The sequence below is a fragment of the Rhinolophus sinicus genome, chromosome 1 (assembly GCF_057876585.1).
Source record: "Rhinolophus sinicus isolate RSI-liver-muscle chromosome 1, RSI-T2T, whole genome shotgun sequence".
NCBI classification, from domain to species: domain Eukaryota; kingdom Metazoa; phylum Chordata; class Mammalia; order Chiroptera; family Rhinolophidae; genus Rhinolophus; species Rhinolophus sinicus.
In genome coordinates, this window is record NC_142501.1 from 161,545,737 (window position 1) to 161,566,105 (window position 20,369).

At 37.6% G+C, this 20,369-nt stretch overlaps 1 protein-coding gene across 3 annotated transcripts in view; it reads left to right on the forward strand.

Annotated features, from left to right (window-relative positions):
* FRAS1 (Fraser extracellular matrix complex subunit 1) overlaps positions 1–20,369 on the forward strand; it is a 424,744-nt gene that overhangs the window by 304,482 nt on the left and 99,893 nt on the right. For all 3 annotated transcript variants that reach the window (XM_088791576.1, XM_019720206.3, XM_088791578.1), the window contains 4 exons: positions 3,919–4,035; positions 11,806–11,920; positions 13,499–13,636; positions 15,742–15,774. In XM_088791576.1, coding sequence (XP_088647702.1) covers positions 3,919–4,035; positions 11,806–11,920; positions 13,499–13,636; positions 15,742–15,774 — 403 coding nt within the window. The remainder of the gene's footprint in view (positions 1–3,918; positions 4,036–11,805; positions 11,921–13,498; positions 13,637–15,741; positions 15,775–20,369) is intronic.

Genomic DNA, 20,369 nt, shown 5'->3' on the forward strand with positions numbered 1-20,369 from the left:
CAGTTTCCTCATCTATAAAGTATCATTATTATAAGGATTTAATGAGTTGATACATATAAAGCATTTAGAATACTGCCTATCACTATGTAAGGGTCTGTTATTACCATTTGTAAAAATTGGTCAAATACCAGTGCTATTGACTGAATGTTTGTGCTCCCCCAAAATTCAGATGTTGAAATCCTACCCTCTCCTATGTGATGGCATATGGAAGTGAGGTATTTGGTAGGTGATTAGGATTAGATGAGGTCATGAGGGTTGTGCCCTCATGAATGGAATTATTACACTTACAAGAGTCACAGGAGAACTTGCTCACCTTCTCTGCTCCCTGCCTTGGGGATACAATGAGAAGATGGCAGTTGACAACCCAGAAGAGACCGTGCTGGCACCCATACCTCAGACTCCATCATCCAGAGCTATGAGCAATAAATTTCTGTTGTCTATAAGCTACCCAGCCTATGGTATTTTTGTTACAGTAGCCCAAGCCAACTAAAACAACCAGACCATAAGGAGGCTGTCAATAAATTAAAGACCAAGAAATTATACTGGGCTATTATGAAATATAATTAGAAATTAATAATGAAAGGGTAAACAGAAAATTCATACCATTTGTAATTTTTTAAAATAAGTCTCCCAGAAATTACTAGTTCTAAAAGGAAATCAAAATGGCAAACTGTTAAGAAATATTGATGAGAAGGAAATAAATCATCATAATTTAAAAGATGTGGACAAAAATAATACCATGAAGAAAACTGATGACCTCAGCTCGTATTATTGAGCAGAAAAGCATGAAAATAAAAAAACTAAATATTTAACTCAAGAAGCTAGAAAACTGCAAGGGAAACCTAAGGAAAGCAAAAGGAAAAAATTAATACAGATAGGCAGAGAATTGATTAATTATAAACTTCTAGAATTGATAAATGAGTACAAAATCTCATTCTTTGGAAAAACCAATAAAATTAGACAAACCTCTGTGAAGGACAATTTGGAAATAAAGAATTGAACAGAAATACAAGGAATGAGGAAGTATGAATGAGAAAGTGTGTTTAAGCATGGAAAGAATCTGGGAAAATGTAGACAAAATATACAGAAGCACTCATAGCGGTAGTGATCAGCCAGAGCAGTGTCCACGTCCTTCTAAGTCTGAGACGTCTTTTGTAGGAACCCAGCTGGGGATAAACTACCACAATCGTTTGCCTGTTAAAATGATCATCCATTTGGCCTCTGATGTCTTGTGTACACATCTTCATTGCCTGACTAAATTATATTGTATAAAAGATGTGCCTTTCCAGAGAGCATGTTGAAATAAACTTAGAAACCATTAAAATGAGATTGTACTGAGCACACGAAATGTCCAATGAGTGAGGAAACGTGTGCCCTTTGCCCAAGTTAACTTTTCATTTTTAGCACCTGGGGACTCAGCAGCCTTCAAAAAATGAGTCAGGATGGAGGCGAAGACCTCAATAAAAAGAAACCTCAGCAAAGTAGAATCCTCAGATATGCCTATGCCTCATAAGTGTCAGGAGGAAGAGCATTATCAAAACAGAGCATTTCCCTGGATAGGGATTCTCAGCACCTGCCCAGAATGATATTTGATTGCTTTTGCAAGTGGGTTACTAAGTGGGTAATTATAAAATAGCAAAAGTTACTGATTTATTTTTAAACAAACTTGCTTGAGTTTAAGACATCCAGTTGAACATCATTACTTAGAATAAGTGGTTCCCTTTGAAGAGTCTTCAGACAGTTTGCTCAAAGTGTGTTTAGAACTTCTACTTGAAATCTCCTTCAAAATCTATGGGGTATTCTTCAGAATATCCTCAATAGTGACAGCATAACATCCTTTGGAAATAATTTTAAACTATAACCAAATATACCCAAAGTCATTCAGAATCATGTCTGGTATGAAGAAGAGTAGTAATTATTTTTGCTTAATACAGGGACTAATTATGAAGTAGCAAGTTCAGTTTTCTTACATGATTTCTGAACTCCCTCTGAAAGCATTCCAAAAAGTGTGTTTTAAACACTGACAGCATCTTTATTACAAGTTATGAAACAATTCTGAGATAATGTTCTCCTAGATATGAAAGGTTTGGTGTGTTTGTTTTTAAAGTCTCATTGTTTTATAGGCTTCCCTCATATTTTGATTTGAAATGATGCAGACACTATAACTATGTGCTAAAATAAACAGCAAATTTTCCCATTCATTTTAGTGTCCCTAAAGGATTTAAACCAAAAAAAAAAATTGTGTTAAAAATGCTGTTCTCATGATTCTTCTCTTCCCCACCTCCCCTTTTTTCAGTTTCAAGCAGAAATTGCAGTACAACGAGCTGCATGGATTTAATTTCGTTTTAATGTTCACGTGCTGTTATGAGCCAGCAATGCATCCCATGTGTTACTTTGAGTGTAAAACTTGGCATTTATGTAATAAACATGGCATATAAAAATAGAGCATGGCATAGTGAGAAGAAAGCATACACACTCATGTCATTTCGGCATGGGAAGGAGCCCGGGTTTGGGTGTATTCAGATCTTCTTGGCACAGCCTCAGGGAATGTGGTTTGAAAAAGACCAACATGTTTCACACCAGTATCTTTACTAAGGAAGCTCCAACTGCTTCCCTTGCTTGATAATATGCCCGCATTTCACTACCTGCACAGTGTTCCGTTTCTCTCATTCAAGAGATAGGAGGACATATTTTTCCCTTTTCTAATTTCGTAAATCATCCAAATTGAGTCAAATCGATCAGTAGGAAGATCACAACCCATCGACCTGGTTAAATAATGAGCCTTATCGACTTTGTAATTTCGACACCTTGCTCAACTTTTCTGACCTTCGGTTTCCTCATCTGTAAGAAAGGAGATAATAATATCTGCTTTGTGAGTATTATGTAAGTTGACTTCTGAGAAGTAGCTAGTACAGTGCTGAGCCCATGATAGATGTTCAGTGAACTATAGCCATTATTCTTGATATTATTTATAGTGACACTATACGATGCTTCCTTGAAAACATGTAGATATTCTGAAACTGGAGCTCCAAGCATCTGACATGATAAAGATACAGAGAAGACAGTTTTTTGTTGTTGGTGGTGGAACTGTAGAAGACATAGAGAAAGGGCTGCTGTTCCTGCCCTTTTCTCAGAATTTACAGAACCCTGCTCCCTCTCATATGGAATTAATACAACTACACATGGTCACACAGAAATACCAGTTATTGTAACAAGCCTAAGGTGGAACAGACAATAGAAAGAACAGTGCAAGGGAGCAGCTCAGAAGCTCTGAGGAGGGGAGAAGCTGCATAGGAAAAGCATCATTTTTCAGCATTTTTGAAACAGGAAAAAGTTGATTTTATGACCATACCCCAGCTGTAAATGTTATAAATCTTGCCTTACAATGATGAGATTGAGATTTGTCTTTATAATCTAGATGTAGATGTCTGTGCCGGGTAAAGTTTAAAGAAATGGAATGAAAATCACATATATAACATGGGTTATATAGTCTCATAATGCAACATTATGCAGCTATCAAAAATTAATGTTTTCAAGAATGTTTAGCAAAATACCATAGTATTATGTTCAGTAAAAATTTAGAATATACTATTGTATATAAAGTTTGACATGTATGCATAGGAAAAGGATTTAACTAAAATGCGTCAATATGTTAACAACTACTAATTTCCAGATAGTGAAATTCTAGATGATTTTTTATTTCTTATTTATGCTTTCCAGCATTTTCAGAATTGCCTAAAATGATTATGTATACTTTTTATAACCAGTAAAAAATTAATATTAAAATTCAAGGAGCAGAATGAAAATTGTAATTCAGGAACAGATAGAATTCAAAGACAGATGGTTTAAAGAGGGAAATAAACATGTGCAGATACGCTCTGCCCAACAGAGGCTCACCGGTATGACATTTCTTTCCAGGTATCTAGTGCCACAGATGCCCACACCCCCCTGGACAGCCGACTGTTCAACATCGCGATCTTACCACAAACGCCTGAAGCGCCTCAGCTCTCTCGGGGAGCATCTCTCCATATGACTGTGAGTTGGGTGGGAGGGCTCATGGTTTCCGCCTGGGGGAGGCATGCTGACGGAATTTGATGGAGTGTCCTGTTTTCATATCTGGTGAATGCCTGACCCAGAATGCAGACAATACCAGCCCTGTAAATACATTTCTCATTGACTTGAAAACGAAGCTTCAAATTCCCAGAGTGAAAGGAAAGTTAGATGGAATCCACTTCGACCTCACACCCATTGCTGCTGTCCTTTATGCAGCACCCCAGACAATTATAGGGCTTCTCCTTGAGTGGTTGGAAGACATTTCAGGCTTATGTCTATTTAATCAGTACCATCTGGGCATGGTTATTTAGCCAGTGATAGCTCCACCTAGCTAGAGAAACTGTTACTCCATTTTTTAGAAGCCCTATTAGAAGTTTCCTTTCTATTATAAAAGATTCCTGAAGAAGGTGATGTTTATGCTGAATCCAGAGAGGTAAATAGCAATTTCCCAGTGAAAGTTTTGAGGGCAGGTTAGAAGGAATGGAGAGGTGACAGCAAAGGGCACTAACAGACATGAAAACAGCACATGCAGATACCCCGAGGTGAGGGAGAATATGATTATTGAGAAAATTGCAAATAGTTCAATAAGACTGGAGAAATTAGGAAAGCAGAGGAGGAGTGGTGAGGATGTAGACGTCCATGACCTTGATCACAGAAGGTCTTGCATGCTGTGTGGCAAGAAGTACAGGCATATGGAAAGGTTTGAAGCGAGGCAACAGCTGAATGAGTTTAGACAATTAGCAACTCCACTGTAACCTGATATCTAGTGGGTAGGGAATGCCAGAACCCCTCTTCTAGACAGAGTCACAAGCATATAAGACCTTGTAAATAAATCATTATGGATCCACATTTTTAGGTATTGCCCATATAATTACATTCCGAAGTGTATATCAGCCTTGAGTGACAACAAAGAAAGCATCTATAGTTTTAGAAATTATGGGTCTGGGGCATGACAGAGACATAAAGGGGAAATAGAAAGTTTTTAATGAATAGCTGGTATCAGCATTTCCATTGTAAACCATAATTTAAAGAAATCATAATTCAGCAGCACTGTAAAGTCTATAATTTATCATTCTGACTGGAGGAACTTGGATCAGAATTTTCTCTAACCTATAAAGAAAAATGTAAGTGTACATTTCTTGCCAAATGCTAATGCAGTGTTATTTTGAGTTTAGAGGGAAAGAAATGGGCCAGGAGCCATGAAGATGGTGCTATTCCCACTCAGTTGCTGTGAGCCACTAGAAGCTTTTCAAGTTACTTAATTTTTAGGGTCTCAGGTTGCATGTTTTCAAATTAGGTGTGTCCTGTGTAATTTAGGATATCACAAAGGTTTGTTTACCATAAAATGCGATTAGCCTACTCTTTCATTCCTTAAAATATACATAGTTTATATTTCTTTTGATGTTAATTAGGGCCATTACTGTAGGACATACTTGTAATCTGTGACAAAAACACATTCTCGATCCAGTGATGTAAACTCATTTAAGTACATATTTAGTAAATACATTATGCACATATTTAGTAAATACATTATGAATATATATGCTAAATACCTATTTATATATGTATTTATATATTGCCATGTTTATATATGGTAAAGGTAGGAGTCTACTTCTCCTACCCTTCAACATTCAGTCATTCAATCATATACTTTTGAGCCCCTAATTTATGCCAAATGCTATGGAAGACATTGGAGATTCAATGACTATAAAGTACAGTCTCTATTCTTAAGGAACTTAGAGTGTGAAAGGTGAGACAAGCGAATCAATAAGAACTGAAATATAATGATAAATGCCATGACAGACCATGATATGCAGGCAGATAGGAGGGCCCCTGGCCCGGTTGGGTGTTATGGGCAAGGTTATGGAAAGCTTCCTCAAGAAGGTGAATTGAGTTGGTTGAAGTGGAAATTATCTCTAAAGCAGGTTTCAAGCTTTAGCCTACATTAGGAGCACCTGTAGCGTTTGTTAAATCACAGATTGCTCGGGCCCACCCCAGAGTTTTCTAATTCAATCGGTCTGGTAGAGAGTTGAGAATCTGAATTTCTAACAAGGTCCCAGGTAATATAATACTATTGCTGCTGCTCTTCTCACCACACTTGATGAACCACTTATCTAGACTAGAAATTGGGGGAAATTCATTCCAGCGAGAGGAGCTTGGGTCGGTGAAAAACGATGGAGATGCAGGAGAACATAACATGTTTGAGGAATAAGAGAGACTTCAGTTGGCTGGAGCATAAATCCTTATGTGAAGAAGAAACAAGACATAAGAGTCAGATCATGGAGAACCTTAAAGATAGGATGAAGGAGTTTCCATTTTGTCCTGAAAGGCTGTTGGGGCAAATAAGATGTAGAAGACAGGCTGCCTGAAAAGATTTTCAATTTAAAAAGGTCATTCTGGCTGCAGGGTAGAGAACACCACCCTGGATGGGGACCAGACAGGGGGCCAGGAGTCCAAAAAATAGGCTATTGCAGTCATCCAGAGCAATAAAGGTCAGTGGCATGAAAGCTGTGCAGTGGACGTCAGGATTAAGAGTTAGTGAGACCTTGGAGAGATACTTGCACCCATGTCCACTGCAGCATTATTCACAGTAGCAAAGAGGTGGAAACAATCTAAATAGCCTTTGGCAGATAGATGGATAGAGAAAATGTGGTATACACAACAATGGAATATTATTCAACCTTAAAAAAGGAAATCCTGTCATGTGCTGCAGTATGGATGAACCTTAAGGACATTGTCCTAAGTGAAATAAAACAGTTACAAAGACAGACACTAATGGCTCCACCTCTATGGGCTATCTTAAGTAATCAAACTCTTAGAAAGTAGAATGGTGGATGCTCCTGCGGGGGTAGGGGAGGAGGTGGGGAGAGATAAAGAGGAGTTGTTGTTGTTCAATAGATACAGAATTTCAGTTTTCCAAGAAGAAAAAATTCTAGAACTGCTGCACAACAATGTGTACATAGTTAACAGTATTGTACTGTACAGTTAAAAGTGGTTAAGATGGGGGAGAAATTTAGAGAAACACTAAAAGATATTTAGAAATACCATGGTCAATTAGAGGTGAGAGGAGGGTGAAACACCCCAGTTTCTGAGTATATAGAGATGCTCTTCATTGAGGTCAGGAACGTGTGAGGACTTTAGCGGCAGGTGGGGTGGGAGGCACGATGAGTTCATTTTGGGATGGGCTGTGCCTATTAAGGGTGTGCCTATTAAGGGTGTGTAGAAGATCAGTAGATATTCTGGATGGGAGATAAACCTTTGAGAATCATTGATAGCACGGAGTGGTTAAGTCCTCGCAGAACTGAAATTCCCCGGGAAGACTGAATAGAGTGCAAAGCCACATAATCAGATACCTGCCTAAATGGAAATTTGTTCGGTGGCCTTTCTGTAATTCTGTTATTCATCAAATCTAAGATCTTTTAAATGCAATCTTATAGTTTGGTTTGCAGTGTTCATCAGAATTGTATGCATACATACATATATAAGGTATTATACATATGTGTATAATATTATAAGATATAGATATAGACATAAACATACATGAGATAAATACCTTTATGATGTATATCAAGTTTGGGCAAGGAAATCTGAAAACATGCACATTTACCAATAAATATCATAGAGTAGATAATGTAAGATTCTGCAAATAGGTTAGTAGATTCACATCAACTCATAGTTTCCCATGTAATCATCACTATTTAACTTAGAAAATCCTTAAGGGCAAAATCTTTGCTTAATTAGTCTCGGTAACTTCCTCAGCATCTAGTACAATGCCTTCTATAAAGTACTTGCTTAGTAAATATTTGTTGACTAAATGAATATTTTCAGACCTTCTTTCAAATAGTTAATGACTCCCTAAACTGTATCCCCTTCAAATTCAAATAACAAATTAATCATATGCGTATACACACACATACACTTGAAATAGCTTATTTCCAATTTCTATCTTAAAGGGGAAATTGTATTATCTCGTCATGGGAAAGACAGACTATTATTTCCTTTTTCAAATGGTTGCAGTACTCAAGATTGAGTTGCTCAAGGTCACCACTTGAGGAAAAGGCCTTGAAGAAGCCTTTCTAGCCTGGTTTCATTTGTTTCCAGAGTAATCGCTATTTCAAGTATTCTTTTAAAACCACTCTGATGGTGCTAGTAGGGATCCAGTTAGAACAGCTTATCTCTTGTGATACAGACTCAAGTCTGGGCAGGCTTTATTTGTTTTACAGCTGCAGTCTTCTGTGTCCATGTTTTTTCTTAAGACCTTTCAGAAACTAATAGAATTATCATCTGCAATCTCTGGAAATGTTTCTTTATCCTTGGAATTCCTGATGTGCTTTACTTGAGCCTTCCACACTTAGAATTCTCTACATTAGAGCTATTTATGATTTTCCCCTACAAAAAAAAAGCTTGAAAAGAGGGTCTATATCTGATTCATCTTATATCTCCCACAGCTCTTTGCTTGGTACCTTGCACATAGTAGGTTCTCACTAAATATTTGCTATATGAATATAGGAATGAATTAATTTTGTCGTCCTAACTGAACTATGTGAGAGGATGATTTCTTGTAGGACCTCCACTTTCCTCATCTCATTACTCAAGAGTGTCTGATTTCTCAGACCTACCATGAGCTTTGCTGCTTTAGTAGAATGACAGGCAAGATATGAAATTCATCTTTTCTTTTAATAGAGTGAAATTAAAATGTTGTTTATAAATCCTGACCTGGAAGTTTAAGTTATTCACACTTCGCTAAGGCTTACGTGTTACAATGTTTGCACCCCTGGGTCCCCGCCAATTCTTTAGATGACATTGAAATACAATGGAAAATATTCTTTAAAAATTATTAATGAAATTGTTTATGAAAAGTATTTTTATTATTTTGTATCTTGGCTTAATCTTTTTATGATGATATGTTAAATTCACTCAACAGATTTTTATTGAGACATTCCATGTGCCATGTGCTTGGGATCCATGCATGAACAAACAAAAATCCATGTTCTCGTGGAGTTTACATTACCTCGGGGGGAAACAGACAATAAGTAATAGACAAATAAGTAACTTACATATATCATGTTAGTGAGAAGTAATGTGGTGAAATAAAAAGTAGATTAGGGCCAGAGGGATCTGAAATGTAGTGTTGGGGCCAGGGAGACCTAGCTTTCAATTTCAAATAAGGTGGTTGGTGTGCGCTTTATTAAGCCAATGACATTTAAAGAAAGAGTTCCAGGAGGTGAGGGAGGTAGCCATGCAGATAGCTGAGGACAGAGCATTCCAGGCCCAGGGAACCATGCATTCAGAGGTCATCCTGTTGGGAGCGTGCTTAGTTCAAGGAATAGCAAGAAAGTCGGCATGGCTGGAGCAGAGTGAGTGAAAGCAAGAGTAATCTACATTAATTGACAGATGTGCTCTGTGTGTGTGTGTGTGTGTGTGTGTGTGTGTGTGTGTGTGTGTGTGTGTGTGTCTATGTGTGAGTGCGTGTGTGCATGCACGCGGGCACACGAGCATGTGAGCAGATCAATTGGTCTTCACAAGCTGGTATTGTAGCGGACTTAACTGTTATTCTTCGTAAAATGGAGAGTCATTGCAGGGTTGAGCAGAGGCATAATGTCCTTTACAAAGGGGTCACCCTGGCTGTTGTGCTGACATAGACTGTGGGTGTGTGGGCAGGTAGGCAAGAGAGCTGTTGGGAGGCCATCCTGGTAACCCAGGTGAGAGACTATAGCTGCCAGCATGGTGGTGGCAATGCCGTGGGGGGAAATGGTTGGATTCTGGATATATTCAGAGGTAATATGGGTATTATGAAAATTATTATACTGTAGTCTTCTTTTGGTAACGGATATTTTAATAAAAAAGTGTCTTCTGTAACGATTTCTATGAAATTTAATCTCTCATTTCTTACTATGTTTAATTGATAAATATTGAACATTCTAAATAGGCAATATTAAAATTGATTATACTTGGTTACAGCTCAACCTCAATATTGCTTTCCTCAGAGAATCAAGTCTTTACTTTTTCTACGTAGTGTCTATTTCTATGAGTGGAGAAATAGTAACCATAAATTCCATAGTAAAATATCTGTTGTTTTGCCTGGAACATATTTTCCTTTCCCATATCCTATGTCCATGCTAATTCTCTCTTCTTATCATTTTATTGTTTTAGGAACATCTAGATTTTCAAAAATATCCCATAATACTCAGAATTTGCAGTTATTGTGATGGTTTTGAGATTACCAAAGTGGTAAAACAGTACCAAACAATGTACAGAGCCTGCACTTTTTTATCTATGCATCTGTGCCCACACGTGTACACATTTATAGGTGTGTGCACACATACACTGGACTGTAAATAGGCATATATTTTTAATTTGTTATCCTTACTTGTTTTATTTTAGGGTGAGAGACCAGGTGCTGTTTTGCAATTCTGATTTTCCTTGCTCATTACATTCCAGACCTGAGGAATGGCCTGAAATATGACTCTTTACTATAGGGAGATTGTCCTAACCTGCTAATGCTGCCTCTCCCCTGGACAAGTATGCCTTGGGGACAATTACGAGAGCTACTGTAACCTTCAATCTTTTCATGGTTTAAGGGAAGAACACCACGCCCTCCTCCATGAGAATTACTGAGTCCTACTTAATCCTTTCCTAAAGGGGGGATTCCTTCTGAAAGAAGCAGAGCTTCAAAGAGCAGGAGAGGGTGTCAAATTCTAATTTTTCAGTGGTCAGTTAGGAAGAGCCTACAAAGATCTGGATATTTTTGTTCTGTTTTATTGACAGCATGTATGACCCAGGCAAGGGGCCCATGCTCACACTACTTCCCCCTTTCTCTTCTCCACTATGTTTTTGCTGCTATTCCCAACTCACCCAACTCACTGTTAGGCCTGGTCATGAGATTCCAGATCTCTCCCTTTTTTTTTTTTTTTTTTTTTTTTTTTTTTTTTTTTTGGTGTTGTCACTGTTAGTGGGTGATGGATGTACACAGGTGAATGGATAGTAAAAGCTACATACACTTTGGCCTTTTGATCAATTCTGCTAGACTCTGCATGTGTTCTGAAAGCTAGAAGAGAAAAGCAATATCTAGTTATTTTAAATAGTAGCATGGAGACAAGGAGAAATGTTGACTGTTGTATTATTTACTTTAATAAACAAGTAATTCCTAAATCTCTGAATTCCAATGATGAGCCTCTGCTGGTGTTTGAAGTGAGTTCATCTTTAGTCCTTTGAAACCATCACAGTTTCAAAAAATAAATAAATAAGAAAGCATCACAGTTCTCATTTAAAAAGCTGGGGCATCAGGGGGAACTTCTTACCAGATGCAACCTTAGCTCATTAAGTTAGAAGAGCAGAGATGTGGCAATCCAGCTGTGAATGGTAGAATAGTAGAATAGCCAGCTGTGATGGCTCATTTTCAAATGCATATCACTGTGAGATCCACCCAGGGAAAAATGATCATATTGAGATTCCCAGAGCATGCAGCAGTATAAACCTGGGGCAGAGGACAGAGGAGAGAAGAGTTGGGGTGCAAGAAGACCTGAAGAGGATTCTATAACCCTGTGAGGTTCCTAAGGCTGGGACAAATCTACAATGCAAGAGACAGATTCCTTGTTTTAAAATCTCAGAGAAAGTTTTGCTAAGTGTGACTAATTTAAAAGTCCAAACTGAGTTTGGTTTAGTTTTTTTTTTTTTTTCAGTAAGGTTTGCTTTTGCCTCTGGCTTTTGTTTTCATCACACCATTTTTCCTTCTTCTTAAACTTTGTTTAGGCACGTGAAGATGGCCTGACTGTGATTCAGCCTCATTCCCTCTCCTTTGTAAACTCTGAGAGGCCAAGTAGGAAGATTATATACAATATCACTCTACCTCTGCATCCAAATCAAGGTAAGATGTGCAGTAAATGATCTCTTAAGTAGTATCTTCCAGCTGTTGACCAGTCTTAACAGCTCTGGAGTTTTGTCTTCTTATACTTGTTGATATTTTAAGAAGTAACAATTACTCATACCACTTGTTCCTGTCCTCTGAGTTTCAAACCAATTCAGAGGGGCGGAGGGAAAGAAGTAAGGAGGGAAGGAAGGAAGGAGAGAGAGAGAGAGAGAGAGAGAGGCACTATGGTCAAACATGTGAAGATGAATGTGTCAGCTTTGGTACTGACAGATGTGTAATGGAGAACATAGCAGGCATAGAACTTTAGTCACTAGACTGAGCTCCCCCTCCCAGGCACAGGCAGAACTGGACAGACACGGGCACTGTCTGTAGGAGTTGAGCCTGCCCTGGTGCACCTATGATAGGTGCGCAGACCAGAATGAGCGTGTGCTGAGGATGAGGAGCTCTGCCTGAGAGCTCAGAGGGGGCTGAACCATACATGCTCAGTTCCCTTCCCAACTGGATAAGTCACTCCTCCTCCCATAGGGGAACACACCGTAGAAATGTGGAAGCACATTCAGAGGAGAGTTGGACCCCCACCATCAGTCCCCAGCCTTTAGATCTCTTAATGTTCGCCTTCTCTATTAAGCCTGTGCCAAAAGAGATGTGGCTGTTCCTCACAGAAAGGAGACCAGCTTCTCCTAAGACAAGTCTGCTCTCACCTCTGAGGTGGGTCTCCCAAGACCAATCACTGCCCTACATGTAAGCCTTTCATATTAAATTCCCAAGGAGAAATAGAAGTCTAAAACAATAAATTCCATTACTCTTTCAAAAAAGTCCAAAATAATTAAAATTCTAAAAATTATCCTTCTTTTTTTTAACTTGGTAAGTCATAGATATAGTCCTTCTCCCTGTGTTGCCAGGAAGAGATGAAGTTCTTTTAGACCAGCTGCCTGAATAGATCTCTCAGCCCCTCAGAAGTTGAATTCATCTAATACCGAGCCTCACATGTGTCTTCCTTTGAAAGAGTTACTCGGGCATGAAAGATGGTCATAGCATCAGTTCTGTTCCTGTAAAATTTAGAAATGGTAGGCAAATCTGCAGATCCTACAGCTTTTTCACAAGCAGAGTGATAATTGCAAATCCAGTTCTGAGAATAATCAAGATCCATGTTACTGTTGCCAGAGGTCATCATAGAGACTAAGGAGTTTCTGAAGGAAAGAGGGCAGATTGAGAAAAATCTCTTGATAGTCTCACTAGAAGACCAGTCTGTGCCATTTTCTCAATGACCTTGACCTTGGAACTTAAACTCAATTGAGAAATTACCTGAGGATTCTGGAGAATTACTAGGCTACATTACGGGCAGTGGTTTGTATCTTACTATTGTTTATAGTCAATGAATTCTAGTCAAGAGTCTATTTGGGATTCAGATTTGCCTTTTCTGGAATAACTCAAGAGTAGTATACCAAGAACAACCTGAGAGCAGTTGTTTCTGAAGGATAAAAGACCAGTGGGAAAGGCAGCTTTATGGCTCTGGTCATTTAGTTAGCCATCAGAGCTACTGCTAATGCTCATGGCAAGTCTCCTTGTCCTCAGGTATCATCGAACACGTGGACCAGCCTCACACTCCCATCCAGTATTTCACACAGGAAGACATTAACCAGGGCAAAATCATGTACCGTCCTCCCACTGCAGCCCCCCACCTCCAGGAGCTCATGGCCTTCTCCTTTGCAGGTAATGCTTCCTTCTTTGTTTTGAGACACCCAAACTGCTCTCTAGGGATCTCCATGGCAGGCTCACTCTCTCTCTTCCTGTCCTCCTCCTGGACGGTTTGGTGACACTGCTTTATAGCGGTACAAAATAGCTTGAGACTTCTGGCTTGGGTTCAGTTCATTACTTTTGTCATTTATTCATACATGCAGGAATGCTTTCAATAAATCTTTATTTTTTGCCTACTCTGTGGCAATTACTGAATGAGGTCTTGGAAACCTCGTGGTGAGCAAAACGAGGTATAAATCCTGTCCTTGGTGAGTTTTACAATCTAAATATAGAGAAATTTGATAAATTATCTCAGTTATGAATTTTAAATGCAGACTGAGATAAGAACTCTGAAAAGAAAGAATGTTCAGTGGTGAAATTAGATGTAACAAGACTTACCTAGACTAAGGGTTCAGTGGACACTGCCCCAGGGTGATATTGACCATGAAGGGAGGGGGCAGAGCTCACTAGGCTAAGTGTGCATGTTGGGATAGTTGGAGAACATTCCTGAAGGAAGGGCACATGCCCTGTGTGCAAAGGCCCTGGAGAGGGAGAGCATGTGGCATTCTGAGGATTGTAATAAAATTCGAGTGTGTCTGGAATGTGGAGGGTTGAACAGAGCAGAGATGGGCCTGGAGGGAGAGATAGAGTTCAGACCTTAGAGACCCTGTGAGCCTATAGGGATTTGGGTCTTTATCCCAAGAATAATAAGATCTCAGGGGAGCTTTTAAGATCTAGGGAGATGACTTTTCATAAGGAACTCGTGACTGAAATGATGTGAAAGGATTTGAGGAGGAGGCCATGGTACTTGGGCACGTAGGTGAAGGGAATCCAGTGAGAAAGATTCTGCAGTACCTCAGGGAAGATCCTATGTTGGAATGGAGAATGCAGGTGACCTTTTGGGATTAAAACATGGATTGGTCAGAAGGCACCTTTTGAAATGAAGAGAAGACTGAGTGAAAGAATAACTAAATTTCTAAATCAAGCCAGTGTGCCTACCCACTAAGCCAAGATAGCCTTCATCTGTGCCACTCCTTATCTCTCCCCTTGATCCAGTAACCAAAGCTGCTGACTGGAAAGCAAGAGTTTTGAGTATCCACCTTAAATATTTTTGTGCTTTGGAATGATTCTAAAAATCCTGAAGCCTGTTTCTTTATGATCTTTAAGATATATGTGCCACATAACGCAAGTAATCTAGAGTATTATTTTTATACAGTAGCTTTATTGATACAGAATAGCTAGTAATTTCTTGTGGTGAGTTGAACATGGATAAAATAATTTTAGAGTGATGTTTTAAATTGTGGCAAACATTTAAAGTAATGTTTGTCATTAGTTATATAAATGTGATTGTCTAGAAAATGATTAACTACTCAATTAGATTGAAAATCTCTATGGGTGGGGGTAGGCTTCTTCTCTAAGGAGTAACCCCAGTGTTTAGTAACTGAGTAACTAATAGCCCATGAAAATGTTCATGGTCCTCTAATCCCTACTTTACAAGACTTACTTTACAAGAATCTCAGGATATCCTGGAACTAGAGGGAGAAAAAACTTGTCAGCCATCGTTGAAGTTATTTCCGTATCCATTATACTCGTCTGAGATCCTAGAGCCTTTTTAGAGAGAGCAGTCCTGTCCTGTAAAATCTATGGGATAAATGCCATGAGATAAATCTCTCGCACTGTTACAGTGTGTAAATCAATGTCCCAGGCATCACTCAATTCTACAATGGAGTTGACCCACCAGAGAGCCTGTCAGTGATATATGACATCACCCACATTCACTGATACGTAAGATTTTATGTACTGATAAAATAGAATCTGAATGAATGTATTATAAATCACTCTAACTGCTGTGATATAAAATTATTCCACTATGTGGTTCTTTTTGTTATTTAAAATTAGCGCTGACATCATTAAATTCATCATAACATTATCAAACGACCTGGTAGTCTTCCTTTAAACTGTAATAATTTAGATGAAAACATCCTTTACCTTTCTAACCTATGCCCCATATTTTGTACCTTTCCCATTCTATTTCTGACCCCAAAATGTTCAGTACACTGATTTTCTCTCTGTTCTTTCAGGTCTCCCAGAATCGGTGAAATTCCACTTCACAGGTAAAGATTTTTATTAGAAAATGGAATTTTTCTTTCCTTATTAGTCCTTTCTTTTTGCTCTCTTCATCATTACTTTTAGCTGTTTTCTAAGAACTGCTTAAAAGTTATGCAAGTTTCTTTTAAAATAATCACATGGCTAGTTAAATGGTAATAGCTTAACTTTGTATTCATAGAAAAAATAATCCACCAAGGATATCGAAGATTAGTGCTGTTTAAGCCCCATTTCAACTTGTCTTAATATCTATTAAACAGAGGTAATATTGGTTAAGATTATAGAGTCTGGATATAGACTGCCTGGGGTTCAGCCTGCTCTGGGAAAGTTTATTAACTTCTTTGTGTCTGAATGCCTCACTACCAGAGGAGATAATAAATAATAATTATATATATGTAAAACTTCCAGAACAATGATTGGTAGATAAACATTCCTGCGTGATGGTCATCTAATGGAAATGGTTGTATATAGTCTTTAATAGAGCCTTTCACTGAATGCCTTGTTACTGGGGGGGAAGGTGTTATGCCCCAGAGAGTGAGTTGTGAAAGCTGTGTGTAGAAGACCTCAGCATCCTGGTTTTAATTCACAGTGCTGTAGACGCTGAGTGCCATAGCAAAAACAGGGTCAGATCTAGCAGGTATGCTGGGGCAAAAAAGGGACAAGCTTTCTTGTTTAGGTCTACAGTGAGGATGGTTCACCATAAATGGCATCCTTATATAGCTGTTCAGTTAGGATTGACTATTCCATTAAAATCAATCATCCATATGTCCTATTATATTTCATGTAGGGATAAATCTTGGTGGAAGAGAAAGTCACCTCCCTCAAATTCCCAGGCCTTCCTTTCTTCTTTGAGGGTTAAAAATCGTACTTGAACCAACAGTAAATTTTACTGTTGTATCGTGTTTTGTTTTAATTTTTTTATTGAGATATAGTTGACATATAACATTGTATTAGTTCCAGGAGTATAACATAATGAGTCGGTATTTGTATATATTGAGAAATGATTACCACAATAAGTTTAGTTAACTGTGTCACCATATATAGTTACAATTTTTTCCTTGTGATGAGAACTTTTAAGATCTACTCTCTTAGCAACTTTCAAGTATGCAGTACAATATTATAATGTAGTCACCATGCTGTACATTACATCCCCAGGACTTCTTTATCTTCTAACTGGAAGTTTGTACCTTTTGACCACCTTCTTTCTCTTCACCCACCTCCCTCAACTTACCTTTAGCAACCACCAATCTGTATCTGTTCTCTTATCTATGATCTTGGGCTTTTTTTTTCTCTCTCTATTTTCTTTAGATTCCATGTATAAGTGAGATCATATGGTTTGTCTTCAAGGTCCATCCATATTATCACAAATGGCAAGATTTTATTCTTTTTCATGGCTGAATAATATTCCACTATATAGATAGTGCCCCAAAAATGTATACACATTTAAGAGATGTCATCTATGCTCAGGCAGTAATTTGCCATAATCAGAAGTGTCTGGACGCTGATGGTAACCACTTTGAGCACCTCTTGTAATTGCAGAAATCAAATGTGACTTGTATTCCTCTTTTGTTATTGGTATATATTGAGTATTACAATTAATACAATTTTTTCTTTTCTTAAAATGTGTATACATTTTTTGGCACCCTCTGTATATAATATATATATATATATATATATATATATATATATATATATATATATACACATCCACACACGCGCGTACAGATCTTTCACCTCCTTAGTTAAATTTATTCCTAGGTATTATATTCTTCCTGATGCAATTGTAGATGGTATTATTTTCTTAATTTGTCTTCCTGATATTTTGTTACTAGTATATAGAAATACAACAGATTTATATATTGATTTTGTATCCTGCAACTTTACTGAATTCATTTATTAGTTCTAAGATTTTGGTGGCATCTTTAGGGTTTTCTCTATATAATAACATGTCATCTGCAAATAGTGACAGTTTTACTTCTGCCTTTACAATTTGGATGCCTTTTATTTATTTTTCTAATGTGTGTCATTATTGATATGAACCCAGTATCAGCTCATTTCTAGTGTCAGGCTTCTAAATAATTCATGCAATCAGTAATAATATACACTAGATTATATCATTTATACTTTACAAATCAACTTACAATATGTTGTCTTATTTAATCCTTGTAACAGTATTATAAAGACAGATATTATTTTTAGCATCTTAAAGCTGAGGAAACTAAGGGTCATTAGAGTAAGTAATCTGCCCAGGTTTCCACACCTGGTAAACAGTAGTACCAGGATTTTAATACAAGTTTCTGACTCTGAGTGTGGAATATTTAATTTACTGTGTGTGTGTGCTGGTCATGAACAACAGGAATCATGACAGTCTGCCAGTTTGGTTTCCAAGTCTCAACTTTTACCTGAAAGATTGAATAAGTGAAGGCGTTAACTATTAACTTCTTTGGGACTTGAAGTTAAGTGATCCTTGAACCTATTCTTCAGAGTAGAGGAAATGAATCTTTGGCTGACCTTAAATTAATTTATCTTGTTTCTGTCTTAGGTTTCTTTCTTTCTTTCTTTCTTTTTTTAATGTTGAGTGATTTTTTAAAAAATTTCTTTTAAAGACAAATTTTTTTAGAGCAGTTTTAGGTTCACAACTAAATTAAGAAGAAGGTAAAAAGATTTTCCCCATACGCCCTAATCCTACACGTGCAGAGTATAGCCTCTCCCATTATCAATAGCACTCAGTAGAATAGCACATTTTTTACCAATGATGAACCTGCATGGACATATCGTAGTTTATATAGTTTATTTTAGCGTTCAGTCTTAGTGTTGTACATTCTATGGGTTTGAATAAATATGTAATGACATGTATCCATCATTATGGTATTATACAGAGTATTTTCATTGCCCTAGAAGTCCTCTCTGCTCTGCTTATGCATTTTCCCCACCCCACCTCCCACCTTTGGCAACCACTATTTTTTTATTGTCTTCCATAATTTTGCCTTTTTCAGCATGTCATGTAGGTGGAATCATGTAATATGTAGCCTTTTCAGATTGGCTTCTCTCACTTAGTAATATGCATTTAAGGTTCCTCCATGTCTTTTCATAGCTTGATAGCTTATTTCTCTTTAGTGCTAAATAATATTCCATTGTATGGATGTACCACAGTTTATCCATTCACCCACTAGAGGATATATTGGTTGCTTCCAAGTTTTAGCAATTATGAATAAAAGTGCTGTAAACATCTGTGTGCAGGTTTTTGTGTGGACCTAAGTTTTCAGCTTCTTTGGGTAAATACCAAAGAGTGCAATTGTTGGATCATACGGTAAGAGTATATTTAGTTTTACAAGAAACTGCCAAACTGTCTTCCAAAATGGTTGTACCACTTTGCATTCCCACCAGCAACGTGTGAGAGTTTCTTTTGCTTCACATCCTCATGAGCATTTTGTGCTGTCAGTGTTCCAGATTTTGGCCATTCTAATTGATGTGTAGGGTATCTTCTTGTTGTTTTAATTTGCATTTCCCTGTGGGAGAATCTTTTCATATGCTTATTTGCCATCTGTAAATCTTCTTTGGTGAGGTATCTGTTGAAGCCTTTGATTCATTTTTAAATAAGGTTGTTTGTTTTCTTATTATTGAGTTTTTAGAGTTCTTTGTACATTTTTGGATAACAATCGTTTATCAGATGTCTTTTTCAAATATTTTCTCCCAGTCTTTGGCTTCTCCTCTCATTCTTTTGACATTGTCTTTCACAGAGCAGAAGCTTTTAATTTTAATGAAGTCCAGCTTATCAATTATTTCTTTCATGAAGAAATTGGTCTTTGGCCTTGTATCTAAAAAGCCATCACCATACCCAAGGTCATCTAGGTTTTTTTCTATGTTATCGTCTAGGAGTTTTGTATTATACAGTTTTACATTTAGGTTTATGATCCAATGAGTTAATTATTGGAAAGTGTGTAAGAGGTTCCTTTTTTTTAAAGGAGAAAAACTTTTGGAATCTGCTAGGAGTCTCCTTGGGGAGAGTTTTGTGAGAAAGAACTTTAAATTGGGCACAGAATGAACTAAGGCAGCAACAAGTGCAAGCCCTGGTATTAACCCATAGAACAAAGGACAATAGTCCATTTGGTTCATCAGCTGAGATAGAAAGCTGATATTCTTGACCTGGCTGCTTCAAGACAAGCCCAGATGTTCTAAAGAACCATCTTGAGCAAGGAAAATACACAAGGTGAATGAAGCCCACAGGCAGCGTCTCACCCAAAGAAGCAGTTTGTTTCTCAGAGAAATCAGAAATGTTGCTTAAAGAGAGGGCTAGACTTGTAATTGCTCACATTTTGACTGTAAGCTGTCATGTTTGCTTATAAAACCCTACACCCGCATGATATATTTTCTTGTTATGTTGTACGTACCAGAAAATAGCTGTTTTCCATTTACTTGCAGAGGCAAAGACATACCTTCATTGTACTGTCAGCTGTGTGATATGACTAAGTTTCAGGGTCTTTCCTTTCCTCTTCCGTAAAGTAAGGATGTTGAAGAGCCTCTTAGGTATCCCCCACTTAAAACTAAAATCAATGTAAAACATTAAAAAAATAAAATTATATTTCATAATTATTTATTTTTA